General features: G+C 43.6%; 1 protein-coding gene across 1 annotated transcript in view; it reads right to left on the bottom strand.

Annotated features, from left to right (window-relative positions):
* LOC144761559 (uncharacterized) overlaps positions 1 to 14169 on the bottom strand; it is a 73837-nt gene extending 59668 nt beyond the window's left edge. Inside the window, exon 1 of the mRNA XM_078646865.1 lies at positions 13980 to 14169. Coding sequence (XP_078502991.1) covers positions 13980 to 14169 — 190 coding nt within the window. The remainder of the gene's footprint in view (positions 1 to 13979) is intronic.
* Between the last annotated feature and the right edge of the window lie 4217 nt (positions 14170 to 18386).

Below are 18386 nucleotides of genomic sequence, written 5' to 3' on the forward strand. Positions count from 1 at the left end.
GGGGCAGTCAATTAGAAGTGGTTAAAATTGATTAAGGGTGCCAACTAAAGAAAAATAATGTATTCAACGTTCCTTGGTACCCCTATCAGGTTTAAAACTTAAGAACTCAGGATGGGTAATGTCTAATGAGGAAAACAATGTTTCTCTAGACTTCCCTCCTCATACTGCGATAGTCAACATGCTTCGACCGATTAGTTATGCCTCAAAAGGTCACTCCGGTCTTCATCAGGACTGTCGCAATCAGTGTCACTTACGGCCCTACCGTATTTCGGTTGTTGGGCACCAAGAACAGAGACGGTCTACCTAGATCCGTGCCCCTCTTGTTACGTGTCGAGGTTGATTCCAGCAATCCAGGAAAACATTAACTGGAGGGGAACAAACAGAGATAATAAAAGCACTCTGTAAATACACTCGATATAATCTCTTCCCCCCATCACCTCAAGACCTCACTCTTGTGGTTAGTTATATGATCCAAGTAGTGACAATACACTCACTCTGCTTCTAACACGGGTTCTAAAAAATGCCCCCTCGGGTTTCGAAGCCCATATCACTCGTTAATTGTTAATATTATTGGTGTATGTCATATATAAAATCCACTGTATGCATCCACACCTGCTATCCATCACTCCGTGTTTACCATCAATCCACCCATCTCAACCGTATCAACTCTTCAAACGGGCCGTAGTGAAAAAGCCCGTCACGTTACTCATCGAGTTTATGCAATTTATAAACCCGAACTGGTGTCCGACAGGAGGGTCTCCCAAGAACACAACCTGCAACCACATAATATAGTTGGGAAAAGTAGTCACAGGCCTCATGACTCCAATGGCGTTACAGGTACCGAAGCCTGTCATAGGCCGTGGTACGATATGACCAGATTGTGTCTGCAATGGCCTGGATTATGGGTTTGCGTGTAACCACTGCTAATTGCAAGGACTCTTTGATCATTCTGTTGCAGCGTTACACCAACCCATTGGCACGGGGACAATAGAGGGGGGTGCAAATATGTTTTATAGCCAATCTTTTGAGAAATTCTTTAATTTCCTCAGAAACTAACTGTACATCATTGTCCATGATGAGAGTATGGGGAATGCCTTTGTTTGTGAACACATCAGACAAGAAGAGTATTATCGTTTTAGTGTCTGCTTTGTTGACAAATTTGATATTGATCCACTTAGAAAAATAGTCTATCAAAACTATATTGACATTTTCTTGTAAGCCTGAAATTTGAAGGGGCCCAATAATATCCATACCTATTTTTTCCCACGCCTTGATGGGTACTTGAACCGGTTCTAGTGGTGTTTTTTGAGTCCATTTTGTCTTGTCGCTGAGACCACAGGCATGGCAATTCTTTACCAATTCTTCTATGCAGTTGTCCATATTCGGATCTGAGCTTGCTTTTCTTAAGGCTTCTGCCTAGATGCCCCTCATGAGCCATTTCACAGATGCGATTCCTGAGTTCTTCTGGGGGGATTACTTTGTCTGCTTTAGTCACATTGTTTCCTGCAAGAGATAATTCATCTCTGACATTCCAGAATGGTTGTAGCTGAACTGCAAGATCATTACATTTCTTGGGCCAACCTTTACTGATATATTCTTTCACTCTTCTTAGGGTGTTATCAATGGACATTTCAGAATACCATTCTTCTTCTAGGATGGCGGGAATATTTACTGGCAGAACTTCCAGCTATCATTAGTCTATTCAACATGTTTGTTTAGAGGTAAGAGTGAAATACATTCTGCAACTCGGTTTTTACTGCCGGGCACATACTCGAGTTTAAAGTTGAAATTTTGTAGGGACACTATCCATTTACCAATGCGAGGTGTAGCTTTCTCCATTATAAAAGTTTCCATCCTGCATCTCAAAAAAATAGCATTCCGTTCAGCCAATTTTTAAGATTACGGCGCAATTGCACTAAACTACAGGATTATGACGAACGCTCTATAGTCATGAAAAAGAAATTTGAGGATCGTGGCTACCCACACAGGCTTGTGCGGGAATCATTCAAAAGAGCACGATTTTTTGATCGTCAATCCATCCTACAAGAAAAATGCACGAAACAAAATGACAAATTAGTGTTTGTCACCAGACACTCCTTGCTGGATGACAAGTTACGACAAATTATCTGTTCCAACTGGCATCTCTTAAATGTGAATAAGTCCAAACAAGATCACATACTTAAACCAGTTTTTGCCTATAAAAGGAACAAGAACATAAAAGATCTAATTGTAAGATCAAGAATGCCAGAGAAAAAGATATTCGCGCAAAGAAGTATAACCAGCGAAACCCCAGTTACAGGCAATTTCAAATGCGGTAACTGCAAGATTTGCCCACAAGCTATAGAAGGGAAAGACCTTGTATTCAATAATATGACTATCTCTAGCAAAACAATGACAAACTGTAAAACACAAAACATAGTATATTTAATACTATGCCCCTGTCAAAAAGGATATGTAGGCGAAACGTCTAGAGCAATCAATAAAAGAATAACAGAACATAAATCTGCAGTGCGCACAAAGAAAATCAATGCCCCTCTGGTGGCACATTTCTTAGAATGTGGTCACTCCCCGGAGGATATAAGATGGTATATCCTGGAAAATGTGCACCCCAGAGTAGGACTATGCCCAGATAAGATTCGTAGAAAGAGAGAGGTGTACTGGATTTTCTCTCTGGACACAACTATTACGGGTCTCAATTTAGAGATCCCTTGGGAGCAGGCAATAATTTAAAAGACTAGCTTGTATGATGTCTCATATATCAAGTACAATCATACTGGTAAGGAGGGAGACGGATAGATCCGATAAACAATGTATTATTCTCTGCTTCCTAAGCTCTATATTAGAGCTTACCTAGCCAGTCCTGAATTTTCAGGTTGCCCCATATCACCTAGCCACCACAGTAAAATTATGGCTTTTACTACTGCATACCTCTCTGCACGTTCAGACTAGCTTGCACGATGACTCATAGATCTAGAACAATCATACTGACAATGATGGAGACTGATAGATCAGATAAACAATATAACACTCTCTTATTCCTTAGCCATATAGTACAGCTCACCTAGCTAGCCTTATATTCTCATATTCTCAGGTTGTTCCGCATTACTGATCCACCACTGTAAAATTATGGCTTTTACCATAGCATACCTTGTTGCACGGTCGGTTTGCTTTAACATACCGTAATTAATCTAAATAAATACAATAATCTACATGTAATGCTACTTTAAGTATTACTTTACATCTCTCTAAATATTCACCATATTGGTCGTTAATTAATAGCTTCACCCTATTCACGTAGTGCTATCTTAGAACTACTCGATTGTGCGGATTGGTTCATAATATCTCGCGAGAACTAACATTTCTCGTTTTTTTGTAGTTCTATTAATGAACTACTGACATGTGCTCATTGGTTCCTGGTTATAAACAAGGACGGAAAACGCCTCGCGATACCCAATATCTCTCGTTTCCAAGTAGTTCTATTATTGAACTACTAGGGCATCTTCATTAGTCCCTGCTGGTAATTTGTGACGCCCTACGAGCACGGAACTATCCCCTATTCGGCTACACGCCCTCTTTGATAACAGACACACCTGACTCCATTTAAGAGCACAGGGGATATTTAAGTAGCAAAAAAACTGGGCATCTTTTCCCTCGGTCTGGCCACGACGACGGACACGATCCAGAACCCCATTACACCATGGCGTCTAGCTGACGAGAAGGTACGCTTCGTGCTAGCAATAGCATTGCTATAGTCTTATATAAATGTAGTTCAATATACTGATGCTTTTTTCTTTCTTCTCTCTCTTTGCAAATACCTCAAATTTAAAGGACTGCCAGCGCTTCCAGTCCCCATATTAATAACATTCGGTATCCTGTTTATATCATGACATTTGTTGACGTTAAGGTATGCTCCGAGCTTTAGTCTAACAAACTACATTTCTCAACTTGACTCGATATGCAGTTCTGATAAAACGCTTTCTTTGTCTTTTTTTCTTATTTTTACTGATTAGTAATTTTGAAGGCTGACTGTACTTCGAGCCCCTCAGTTATCTATTAAGAACTATCTACATTTTTTTACAGGTAAATAGGTTTCGTTTACCTTAATTGCAGCAGGTCGTACGCGATTTATAGTTAGTTTAAATGTTACAAATGCCATACAGTTCTATTCTTACCTAATAATAGTTAATTTCATCCCGACAACTGACAAAACTATATCTTATTTGACACATCAGTCGTCGTAGGTTTCAACAAATTGCCTATTCTGTCTCTTCATAAACATCATACAACATCAAGGCACAGCTACTTATGAATAAGGTAATTACTATAGGGTAACTACTCATGTATATCCAGAATACCGATACGCTGGCATCTTGTCTTTCTCCCCTCATTACTAATATTATATACATATCTTTTCACTTATTATAGCGCCTTGTTCTTTTTTATCAACTCCATAATGTCAGCAAGTTCACGAAGAAGCGCATAAATAAGAATTATATGACAATAAGGTACAATAAACATAATTTATAATATTATGTCTTCCTATGTCAGTTTGGTTTGTATACATTATTATGTTATATAATAGTCATTCTCATTTACAACCAGTTCTCTTTTGATATTAAAACTGTAGGCTGATTATGATAGATATAAACAAGCTGTAGTGCAGTAAGTGAATCTATATTGCATGACGAGGCTAGAGTATCATACTTACCAAAAATATGAGAGTAATAGGTAACTCAATTGTAAGTCGGTGATCTAAACATCCCACTGATAAAAGGACTTTCTTTATAAATTGTCCACTCCATCCCTGTCAAGGTTGATTATACTATGAATTTTTTCTTTCCTTAACCCAGTAAAGTAATGGAAGTGATATCCCCTAGCGGAACTATCTATCCTGAATAAAACCACGAAAATAGTGTGCCTCCATATTTCTATGTAAGTAGTTAATACAAAGGTATCTCCAACCTAACCTTTGTTTCAAAGCTCAAATTTCCTTATTCATTCACCATGGGGTAAGAAGAGCATAACTTAATGCTTTATGTAGTACTTCTTAGGTATTCACACCAGATTCCTTTTCTTTTCCCTTTTTCTCCTTTTTGTCTTTTCTGCTATCCATTTTATTCATGGAATCTCTCTCTTTAGAATGAAGGAAGATAACCTGACAATGAAACTGATGTAATTGTATATATGTACAGAGTATTAAGTTAACTAGTTATCATATCACTCCATGTCCTTAAATCAATGTATGTTCAGAATACCAATCTTTCATATAATAGATCAAGGAATATCTCTCTCTCTAGAAAAAAAGGAAGAAAATCTAAAAATGAAGTTGATTTAATTTTTATATATGTATAGATCATTGAATCATTTAGGTAATGGATTAAACGATCTTCTTGAATCAAAGTATGTTCATAGCATTTATATATATATTGTGTATAACAGATCACCTTATGAGTTTTTAAGTAATATTCTCGTTTGTATATAAAGCTGCTCCCTGGTGTATCATATGTAAATATCAAGAGTACTATGAACATGATAATTTTGTTTTGTGTTTTTCAATATAAACTTGACCTAAGCCCAAGACTGTTACACTGTATATATGATAATTGTACAACTCCACTAGAATATGAGTTTGTGATATGTTTTTAATTATTTTTCAGTGTTGTGTCCAATGTCCTATAGCAAATGACGGACTCCTGAAGAAGGCAAATGCCGAAACGCGCGTAGAGTTTCCATCCACCGCTTTGCTTACTCCATTAGCCCCTAGTACCATCGGAGTCATTTGTGTTGTCTCCTTTTTTTCCCCCTCTTTTCTTATTTGTAATATAGTATGTCTTCACATATATTTAGGAGTATAAATATGTTTATCACTGACTTTTTAAAGCAATATATGTATATTTATATATAGGAAATGTTTATCAAAAATGAAGAAAATGATTTAAATAAAGCAAAAAAAATCAATTTATACATAAAAAGTAGTTTTGCTTCTATTAGTTGTTATTGCATGTCACAATACTTATTTATTCAATTGTATGGATTTCTTGGGTTTGTTGGCTTATTAATTTAGCTCACTACTGTCTGCTTTGCAAAAAAAGAGTTCATATTATTCCCTACAAGTGGTGAATGCATTAATAGTAGGGGTCCCCTTCTTTTCAAATTGTGTAGCTTTCTCTATGTCCTTGGAGGAAAATAGGGATACCACGGTTTGTGATCTGTTCTCAGCACAAATGGTATGCCTAATAGAAAAAATGTAAAATGATTTGTGGTCTAAAAACGCCTCCTTTTCAATAGTAGAGTAGTTTGTTTCTGTATCCTTAAGTGCCCTTGAAGCGAAGGCTATGATTTTCTCTTTTCCTTCTTGCATTTGGGATAGAGTGGCTCCAATGCCTCTATTGCTGGCATCTGTAGTGAGGATTGTGTCTTTGGTACTATCAAAATTTCCAATGCAGGGCGCTTCAGCCATAGCTTTCTTGAGCTCCATGAATGCTTTATTGTGATTGGACAGCCAATCCACTTCACCTTCAGAAGAACGACGATCCACCACCTCCAGCAACAGGTTGCTCGAAGAAGCTGGAACAAGATCACAGCCGACCAGCTCACCGCCTCCCTGAGCCAGCACCCGCCCGCCAACTCAGCGAACCCCAGCCAGGCCGCCGACAACCTCACGAAGTGGATCAGCAACTGCGCGGACGAACTCGCCCCTCTGAGGACCCCGCCCAGCAGATCCTGCAGCAGAAAAACACCATGGTTCACCGACGAACTCAAGTGCTCCAAGAAGAACTGTCGAGCCCTCGAGAAAGCCTGGAGAAGGGAACCAACGACGGACAACATGGCCACCCTCAAGCTCGCCACCCGGAGACACCACCAACTGATCCGCGCCACCAAGAAAAATGCATACAAGGACCGGCTGGACAACAACGCACACAACTGCAAGGAACTCTTCAACATCGTGCAAGAGCTCTCCAACCCCAACGCCGGAAACAACGACATCACCCCGTCGCAAGACCTCTGCAACTCCCTCGCGTCCTACTTCCACAACAAGATCACGGACATACACAACAGCTTCAACAACCAACCAACGCAAGCCACAACCGCAACGACGCCACCATCCACCACCCTCCGCACCTGGACCCCGATCAGCACCGAAGACACCATCCACACCATGAACTCCATCCATTCCGGATCTCCGACTGACCCCTGCCCTCACCACGTCTTCAACAAGGCCGACGCTGTCCTCGCACCCCACCTGCGGGACATCATCAACACCTCCTTCGACTCCGCCACCTTCCCCGAGAGCTGGAAGCACGCCGAACTCAGCGCTCTCCTCAAGAAACCCACAGCAGACCCCACCGACCTCAAGAACTACCGTCCCATCTCGCTCCTCCCGTTCCCGGCCAAAGTCATCGAGAAGACCGTCAACAAACAGCTGGCCGCCTTCCTCGAGACGAATGGATCCCTCGACCCCTCACAGTCCGGCTTCCGAGCGAACCACAGCACCGAGACCGCCCTCATCGCCGCCACCGACGACCTTCGAACTCTGATGGACAACGGAGAAACAGCGGCCCTCATCCTCCTGGACCTCTCCGCGGCTTTCGACACTGTCTGCCACCGCACCCTAGTACAGCGCCTCAGCAACATCGGAATCCAGGAGAAGGCACTGGAATGGATCACCTCCTTCCTCGACGGAAGAACACAAAGAGTCCGCCTACCACCGTACAAGTCAGAGGCCACCAAAGTCATCTGCGGCGTACCCCAAGGATCCTCGCTGAGCCCAACCCTCTTCAACGTCTACATGAGCCCCCTCGCGGCCATCGCACGCCAACACAACCTGAACATCATCTCCTACGCCGACGACACCCAGCTGATCCTCTCCCTGACCAACGACCCCGCCACCGCCAGAGCCAACCTGCACGAAGGGATGAGAGACGTAGCCGAATGGATGACGACCAGCCGCCTGAAACTGAACTCAGACAAGACGGAGGTCCTCATCCTGGGCTCCACGCCCTCCGCCTGGGACGACTCCTGGTGGCCCCCCGCCCTGGGCACCGCACCCAAACCGACGGACCACGCACGCAACCTGGGATTCATCCTGGACTCCTCCCTCTCCATGACCAGACAAGTCAACGCCGTCTCCTCGTCATGCTTCAACATCCTGCGCATGCTACGTAAGATCTTCCGGTGGATCCCCACCGAGACGAGGAAGACGGTCACCCAAGCCCTCGTCACCAGCCGACTGGACTACGGCAACGCCCTCTACGCCGGAACCACTGCCAAACTCCAGAAGAGACTCCAGCGGATCCAGAACGCCTCGGCGAGACTCATCCTCGACATCCCCCGACGCAGCCACATCTCCGGACACCTGAGAGATCTGCACTGGCTCCCGGTCAACAAGAGAATCACCTTCCGGCTCCTCACCCACGCGCACAAAGCCCTACACGACCAAGGCCCGAGCTACCTCAACAACCGGATCAACTTCTACACTCCCAAGCGCCTCCTCAGATCAACCAACCACGCCCTCGCCGCCGTCCCCCGCATCCGAAGAGCGACAACAGGAGGAAGATCCTTCTCCTACCTGGCCGCCAAGACCTGGAACTCACTTCCGACCAATCTGCGCCTGACCCAAGACCACTTCTCCTTCAGGAAGAAGCTCAAGACCTGGCTGTTCGAGCAGTAGCGGCACCCCCCCCCCTCCCAGCGCCTTGAGACCCTACGGGTGAGTAGTGCGCTCTACAAATGACCTGATTGATTGATTGATTGATTCAAACTTTGCTTCCTTTTTTAACAGGTCTCTGATGGTTTGGACACGTTGGGCGCAGTTTTTAATGAATTTGGACATATATTCTGCCAGGCCTAAGAAGGATTTTATTTCCTCTTTGTTGGTAGGAACCGGAGCATATATAACTGCTTCAATGAGATCTAATTTTGGTTTCATGCCTGGATAAAGTATGTCATAGAAATTCCCCTGATGCTACTCCAATCTTACACTTATATCTTTTAATAGTGAATCCTGCCTCATTAAGTTTTGTGCATACTTCTCTTAGATTGCAATTGTGTTCTTCCTCATCTGATCCATACACTAGAATGTCATCTTGGAAGCAGATGGATTTATTGGTACCCTTCAGGAGGTGTTGCATTATCCTTTGAAATGCTGCTACGCCGAGGCCAACCCGAACAGCATTCTCAGGAATTTGTAGGTTCGAAAAGGTGTGGTGAACGCGGTGAGGATTTCAGATTCTGGATGTAGTGCCACTTGATGATATGCAGAGGTGAGGTCTAGTACCGAAAAGTACTTGGTGTTATTTATCACCGATAATATTTCATTAATTTTGGGCAGGGGGTACCTGCCTATCCAAATGTTAGCACTGAGGCTCCTGAGATCCACACACAACCTTATGTTGTTACTTCCCTTTTTTGAAGTGATCACAATCGGAGCTAGTCATTCAGAGGTTTCTACAGCTTGTATTATGCCCAGCTTTTCTAACTTCTCTAGTTCTCTTTTTATAGATTCTTGCATTACTAGAGGTATGGACATTGTCTTGTGTGAGACTGGAATTGCATCTTTTTTTAGTTTGATTTTATGCATATAGCTCTTTAACCCACCTAACTTTTCGGAGAATACTTCCAGAAGTTCGGAAGTTCAGTTAAAGATCTGTCAACTAGTAACACTTGTTCTGCATTGTTGGGGTCTAGCCTAATGCCTAACTCCTTCTGATGTCTCCACCCCAGTAAATGACTTTTTAGTAATGTAAACTTTGCCATAAGTGTCTCTGTCCTTGAACGTGATGCGCATCTTCACCATTTCTACTAGAGGAATTAGATCTTTGTTGTACCCCCCTGGGTGTACATCTGGGCTCTCCATAGTATATTCCTCTTCCTTAAACATTTTTGTAAAAGACTCTTCTTCAATGAGGGTGTACGGGGAACAAGAATCAGAAAATGGTTTAAAATTTTTCCTGTTCAACTGAATTTCACATACCAGGTAGTTGATTACCTCATCTTTATTGTGTAACTGAAAAATACATTTGTTATCTTCAGCTTCAGTGGCTTATCATATACAGCATGCACACTTTTGCCTACCTCTTTGGTATTACACACCTTTGAGAAATGTCCTATTCTATTTCATTTTCTGCATTGCACACCTGTGGCAGGACACCTGGGAGAATTGGCGAGGTGATTGGCATTACCGCATTTATAACATCTAAAACTTTCTTTTTTAACTTTAGGTTTGGCCACAGTGGTTTTGTGTTCTACTTTTAAAACTGTATCCTCTTCTTTAATTTCATTTATGTTTCTCATCTGATGCTATTTCTTTGCTGTTTTTCATTTCCTTGACGCAAAAAGCTGTGTGCTCAATACTTTTGGCTATAGCTATAGCTTCTTCTAATTCTGGGCTGAGAGTTAACAATCTTTCCTGAACTTTATGGTCGTTGGTACAACGGACCAGCTGATCCCTAATAAGGGAATCAGCAAGATCACCAAATTCACAGGTGGCAGAGAGTCCCCTCAAAATGGATTTATAGGATGCTACCTTTTCATTTTTTCCTTGCACCCTTTGAAATAACTTATGGCACTCCAACACTGCTTTAACCATATCCTTAAAATGGGCACCAAGTTTTCTCAAAGTAGTAGTGAACACATCCACATCCCCTTCACCACCTTCCTGCGCTCCGCCCGCCAGATCTTCAATGACATTTGTTTGTGAATGAGAAATATCTGATTCCACTCTGAAGTTACCTTGTATTAAATGCAATAGAGTAGTCCAGTGTTAATCAATGGAGAGTTAGGCCTTACAACTGTGAAAATTGACCTATATTTTGGTTAGAATGTTGAAAATTGAATTAGTTGATCTTACGAAAAAGTGTTGATTGAATAATTTCAGCTTAGGAACATTGGAAGTTTTTTTATTTTATAGTGGCCCATCCCAGCTGACTCTAAAGGTTCAAACCCGTTCAAAGAAAAAATAAATACAGGTTTAGCAAAATCAGGGAGCAAAGGACAGAAATATGGGGATACCACACCGGGATGCCAGGTATAATGGGCCCGATTAACAGAACTAACTTAAGACAAAATCCTAAACTTACTACTTTTGGTATTCACAGAAGTTAGGATTTTGTCTTAAGTTTGTCTTAAGACAGACTTAAGACAGACTTAAGTTAGGATTTTGTCTTAAGTCTATCTTAAGTCTGTCTTAAGACACAATCCTAACTTCTGTGAATATCAAAAGTAGTAAGTTTAGGATTTTGTCTTAAGTTAGTTCTGTGAATCGGGCCCCCTATGTGGTGGCTCTGTAGTTTATTATGAAGTAGGTGCTATGCATCATGGCATTTAAACATTGCTGTGTTTAAACTTAAAGGGTTTGTTTAACTGAGAAACAATGCATTCATAAATAGCAATGAGCTTACATACCTTTTGCACATTCCTCATCCTGCTTAGGATCCGTCACTCCAACCCTTCTGAACTCAAAAAGAGTTATCGATGACACAGAATTGTCCATGGGAATGGATAACAATGAGAGCATGAAACTTAGCAAACATAATAATTAAGTCCTCAGACCCTATGCAAAGGAACACATTGGGTCAAATACTACATGAATAGCCATGATGCAATGGCAACTTTAATTGTGATTGGTATTATTGTCTAATATGAGTTTGTGCACCAGGGAAAACAATTGCACCAGTTTTCTTGTCATTTCTTGGCCATTATGCACAGTGCTTAATTTCTTGTTGAGAGGGGAAACTGAAGGTTCAAGTCTGGCAGCTTGTGCACAACAGGCAGTCATTTATATTTGAAGAGTTTGGATAGGCTTGCAATATCAAGCATCATGTAAGCCTTAGTACTTTAGGTCTTGTTTGGCACCCACTTCCATTTACTTATTACAGACCTGCAACACCTATTATACAAGAGTGGAAAGTTTACTGAACATCTGCTTAAACAGAATTTTTTTAAGGGAAATTATAATGCATCAGTTACTGTAGGAAAAACACACCACTTATATTTTATAAGCTGCCTCATTCTTCCATATCTTCATTGAGATTGTATGCTTGTGTTGGACAATCAAAGGTTTAAAAAAGTGCTCACGATTACGAACTAGGCTGCTTTATAAAAATTACATTGGGACAAAACATGGTCTTCGCATAACTTGCTGACTGTCTTTGTCAGTCATCTTTGAAGAGGACTTATTTGCATAGATGCCAAAAACATCAGTTTGTCTTGCAAGATGTACCCCAATATTGAAAGTGATTTCTATGAAAATAGCAGCTTTCATGGCTTAATTCAAGACTTAAATATGCAAGAGGTATCATACCTACTTATGAAATAATGAAAGCTATTAAAATTAATTAAGATACAAGAATCTTGTGTTCATAAATTAATTAATTTGCCTATCCAGGCGCAATGGACAAAGCATTAGAGCTATGCCTCATTAGAGCATATTGAAGCATATTCTAAGAACCGCGACATGTCCGATGCTGCAGGTTAACACTTGAGCTTGGGTTAATAATTCAATCGATTGATTGTAAGGCTTCCTTGTTAAAATATTACATCAAGTGTAGAAGGGCCCCCAAGCATTCCTTAAAAAATTATTTGCAATCGATGTATGAAAAAATGGGTTATCCATGGTCTAGCCAACTTAATGAGGTGATTCAGTTATTCAAGACTGAGGAGTCTGCTTTTGGGGTCTGTGCCATCCCTTATCGTGCTTGGAAGACATCCATAAATAAGCAATTGAAAGAGTTCTCCTGGAACAGGATTTACAGTTGAGTGAGAGTCAAGGATGGGCTCAGCCCCTGATGGATTCCTATAGCGTTGGGAAGCCATACAAATTATTTTTCGGCTCTTATTAACGCAAACACTCGGGACCAAATCCTATAAATATGAGAGTGCTTGTGTTACCAATAAGAGATTTTAATCTGTGTTGGGCAGGCAGCGGGGGTAGCCTTAATTGCAGGCTATGCGACAATTATCGGGAATCATGGTTTCATTTGTTATGCCGTTGCCCGGCCCAGGATCAAAAGAGGAGACTCCTGATAAAATATTTTTTTTCTGGCAGAGGGCATTCGTTCTTGTGCTTAGGCCATTTTGGTTTAGCAGCAGCTCTGCGGGTGGACTGGGGAGATGTGCTAAATTTGTGAATAACTGTTTAACACTCAGGCAAACGCATTTCCTCTGAAATAATGCCTGCGATTATCTAAGCCACTTTGCAGATGTGTATGTTTGAGCCGAGCTGGATGACAGTGGACATTTAGGACAGATGGGGCCTGGTGATGAGGTTTAATTCTTCTTAGATGGAACTCTTGGGAGGCATGGCCCGTAAAGAAGGATTTGAAGCTTTAAGTTAAGCAAGTTTCGAATTGTTCAAATATATCGTCCTTTCAAATTGAATTGCCACATCGGCACCCAAGTAAAGACTTCCACATTGGGGGCGCTAGAGGGTGGACTGCAAGATGGCTGCTCTGTAGAGTAGCTTCGCCGGCCGAGCCCATAATCCTTTCAATATACTCTACCATCTGGCTCTGATCACTGCCATACCAGCAGGCACTGTTCTGTGAAGTCGTGCGGAACAATTTAGCCAGCAACTGCAGACTGTGGAGATGACTCTGATGCTGATTGAGGGCGAGTGCAGCTCCGGGCCTGCAGCGGCAATACGGCGAGCCGTTATTAGCCTTGCTGTGTAAACTGAGGTAGGCTGCAGGGGTGCCGGCTGTGGGCTGTGGTCGGTGCGCGGGGCGCTGCGCCACTCGACCTGTACCCGGGAGACTGCGTGGTGCGGGCTTGGGGCTTGTGGGCTCCTTTCTGCGTGTAAATAGCAATGAGGGAGCGAGCCGCCCTTAGGTCCCTGCCCTGCGACCTGCCGGTGTGGGTTTGTGGGAGCCTGGGCTACCCCTCTCCGATCGTGGCCGGTGACCGGGCCTCTGTGGGGCTGCCTGCAGTCTAGTGCTGGGAGGCGGGTTTGCAGCCCCCGGGTATCAGTGCCGCAGACCTACCTTTCCTGCTGGGGGTTGTGGCGACCATTGCTGCATGGAGCGGTCTCCTGCTGAGAGCCTGTGGACGCCGTCTGCTACTGGCCTTGCGCAGCCCCATTGTGTATCGCACTGCATGGACGGCACCACCATTATTGAGCAGAGATTTGCAGTGAACTGTGGGCCCCACATTGGCGACATATTTGTATTCCATGATGCTTCTGGAGCTCCTGATCACTGAGGCGCTGTGACTTCTGTGGTGGTTCGGCCAGGTGACGCTGCAGGAACAGATCGCCCCTGGGAAGTGCTGATCAGATGTGGGTCTGATTTACTGATTTACTGCTCCCCCTCCCTTTCATCTCTGTGGTGGCGGTATCGTGCTGGATTGCAGCCCTCCATTTTTGCTTATCCTGGTGTTTGAGACATTGCTGCCCTGCCTGGCCTCCACCTGTGACTCACTGACTACCTGTTAATGATCAGACTAACATTACAGCCTCAATCCTATTAGACACAGCTGTGCCACTATACCAGCCACGTGCAGTGACTACACCTCCCTTGCTGGCCCGGTTTTGATCTGAGACCTGCTGTCTGACTGGCGTTTATACTTAGTGAGTATCGGGCTGCTGATATTGGTAGCGATTTGCTGGTCCACTGTAAAAATCTGGTGCTGCAGACTACTCTGTGCCTCCTTCCTCTCGCCATCTCTTCACATCCCTGTGTCATGCCGTCTGACAGAGAGGGACTCAATTCCTTTTTTGTTTTCCTGTAGGGGCTTTGCTCCGATTACCACGGACTGAGACAGCCGCATCTCAAGTTTGAACCACCAGCCGGGCCTCTCAACATGCAGCCTCTGGTTCTGAGGTGGATGCTCCCGCTGACCACCTCACTAACATTGATAAAACCCTCCTTTCAGTCCAGGCACGTCTCCAGCTCATAGATGGGAAGATTGACCATCTGAACTTTCGCATGGATCATATGTCTGCGAAACTGGACAAACACGAGCAATGCCTTGGAGAAGCGGAGACACAAATCTCAGACGCGGATGACAGTCTGCAACAAGTTAATGAAAAAGTGACATCCATGGAAAAGGTGCTGGCAGTCATACAGGCCCGTAACGAAGACTTGGAAGCTAGATCGCGTCGCAACAATGTGTGCATTACGGGACTACCAGAGTCCACGAACATGGGCCGCCTGGAAACCTTGATGGAAAATCTCCTCCGTGAGATATTCGGGCAGAGCAGTTGTCCCAGGTCCTGATCATGGAGTGGACTCACCATTCTCTGGCTGCCGCCAATCTCCGGGTGAGCCACGACGCCCCATCATTGCCCACCTTTTGAATTATAGAGACCGTGACAATGTGCTCTGGCTTGCTCGTGAGAAGGGCTCCATTACACATCACGGGAATAACCTTGCCTTCTACCCTGACTTTACAGTAGCAGTTCAGGAGGCTCGGAAAGAGTACCAGCCGTAAAGAAGTTCCTCATTGCAGCAAAAATACCTTACACCATGCTGTATCCTGCACAACTGCGCATAGAAGAGATTTGAAAGAACAAGATCTTCACCCAACCGAAGTCGGAGATGGACTTTGCCAAGAACATTCCAAGACGCAGTCGATCCCCAAAATCTGTAGCAGGGAGTGATGACGGGGACCCTAGTGAAATGACAGATGAGCGATAATGCCTGTAGACCGCAAGTGATAACTCTGATTTAGATTCTTGTGTTACTTTTATGACTGAGATGACGTCCATCAGCCACATTGCCATACTGAACTCTGCCGCCAGTGCTGTTGATATTTGACATGTATTGATATATTGATGACTATGATGTTTTTGCTATGTTTGCTCTGCGCTGATGACTTTTTTGCTTTTTAGGCAAGGTAAAATCAACAGATAGCCAGCGAGTGTCATCACGATGGCTTGGCCACCTACTTTTTCACCGGGAGGGATACTGTGCTCAGGTGCCCACCTTATGAGTATTCCCCACAACTGGAAAGCTTTTGCAATGTTGGGGCCACTGAAGTGGGTAGGGGATGCTAGTGGGTGGGGGGCTGTTGACATGATTGCCTCTTTTCTAAATCTTTTAAAGGATAAATGTGTGCACTATGAAACAAACATTTCATCACTCACCTACATGGAGGAGATAGGCTGTTTTGAGGAGTTGGGCAATTTCTGTATCAGGTAACCCTGGGCTTAAAACTGCTACCCTGACAAAGCATGCAAAGTTTGTACTAATTTGCACTTTGCGAATTACACGTAAAACAAACTGTTACAATGAAAACATTAGGTAATGAGAGAGCTGATGATTTTGGGGTCCCCCCTAACCTAGGGGGAGCCCCAAGCAGATGCCTTGAACACAAAGAGCATAAACTAAAAGCACATTTTATTGAACTTCAGTGGTGATCTCATCATTTTAGGACCACCCCAAGCACAGTTATTGGCAAAAAACAATCCCAACCAAAGGCCCTGCAAAGCATTATGGGACAAAGATTAGCAGTGGCAGTGAATATTATAGTATCCAATATCAAAATAATTCTACAAAGAGCTGCAGTTCCACTGGCCGTCCCTAGATGTCCCTCACAAGTCAAATGCAAAGCATTGAAATTATTCTTACATCAAGCTGCAGTTCCACTGGTCGTCCCTAGATGTCCCTCACGAGTCAAATGCAAAACCATTGAAACCCTTTCATCAAGCATTTGCATTTGACTGGTGAGGGTCATCTAGGGAGGACCATTGGAACTGCAGCTCTTTGTCGAATTCTTTTGATATTGTGTACTATATAATATTCACTGCCCACTGCTAATTTCATCCCATAATGCTTTGCAGGGCCTTTGGTTGGGAATTTTCTTTTTTCCAATAACTGTTTGGGTTTGTCCTAACAGGATGGGACCACAACTAAGTCGTTCAATAAGATGTGCTTTTTTGTTTTCAAGGCATCTGTTTGGTACTCTCCCTAGGTTAGGGAGGATCCCAAAATCATCACATCTCCTACTGCTTGCCAATTTTTCATATACACTATTGTGACAGTACTATATGCACTTTAGCATATAAAGATAAAAAAGCTTATTGTATCATTTCTGGTCATGTACAGGAAGCTTTTTGCAATTTTAGCACAGTACAGACAAGTTCACAGTGTCTTCAGCTACGCTGCGCAGACTACGTGTACGCAAAGTTTAAAGTATACTACGTGAAGCTACGTGTAGTGCTGCTATGCAAACTACGCCCAGGCTTAGTATCACGATAACTAGCTGCAATTATACACACCAATGTGATGTCCATCTCTTGCTTAACATGGATTGTAAGGGGTTTAACACACCAAATAAAATTTGTCAGTTAATAGCGCACTTGGGATTAGCATTGCCCTTATACAAGAAACGCACCTGACACAAACTACTGATAGGCTGGTGGGGAGTCATTGGGATGGTTACCGGCTTGCTTCTTCCTATTCATCCTATAGCTGTGGGGTTCTCACGCTTGTCAAAAAGGCCTCCTTTCACACAATCCAGACTTATTCCGACACTACAGGTCGCTAAGCCATTATACATTGGAAGATGATGGTAACACTTGTTACTATTGTCAATACCTATGGTCCCAACATAGATTACCCTGCACTTTATGAGCGTATTTTGCAGTTCGCCATGGGCTCCCGAAGCTATAGTACTTTGGGGAGGGACCTAGATACACAGTTGGATCCAACTAAGGAAAAATCCAGCGGCAGGGAGGGTCACTCTCCTGGGGCGGCTCATGCAATCAAAGATGTAATGGCGGACTTGGGACTGCTGGATATCTGGCACCATAGACATCCTGAGACTCTGGAGGGCACACATATTTCCACAGTACATGGCAGCTGGTCCTGCCTTGACTACTGACGAATGAGGGAGGGGGCAGTGGGCTGGATAACGGATGCGGTTGGGTTGCCGCATACACTATCGGATCACTGTCTTGCCCGCCTCACCCTTTCTATCCCGCAAACTGTCCCTAGGTTCTTCACGTGGCACTTTTGACCTGAAGTGCTGTTGGACCCTATCTACATGGAGATGGTTTGTGAGGCCATCACACAATATTTTGCACACAACAAGGGGTCTGTGGATAGTGTTGGGGTGCTTTAGGAGGGATTTAAAGCCACTATTTGGGGCACTAGCATATGCAAGGCAGCTGGTACAGTAAAAGACCTGCGAGGACAGGTTGCTAAAGTGGAGACAACTCTGGAGAAATTGGAGCAGGATTATGAAGCGGTGCCTTGTGAGGCGACCCTAGCTTCTATTAAAGATGCCCCACTTGAGCATGCGAAATTATCAGGGGAAGAGACGAGGTATGTCTCCAAACGCCATGTAGCTCGTGCCTATGGAGAGGGTGATAGGCCGGGACATCACTTAGCTACTAAGATAAAGCACTGCATGGAGAGGGAGGTCCTTACAAAGATCACGGACGATGC

Source organism: Lissotriton helveticus, chromosome 1_1 (genome assembly GCF_964261635.1).
Source record: "Lissotriton helveticus chromosome 1_1, aLisHel1.1, whole genome shotgun sequence".
Taxonomy (NCBI): domain Eukaryota; kingdom Metazoa; phylum Chordata; class Amphibia; order Caudata; family Salamandridae; genus Lissotriton; species Lissotriton helveticus.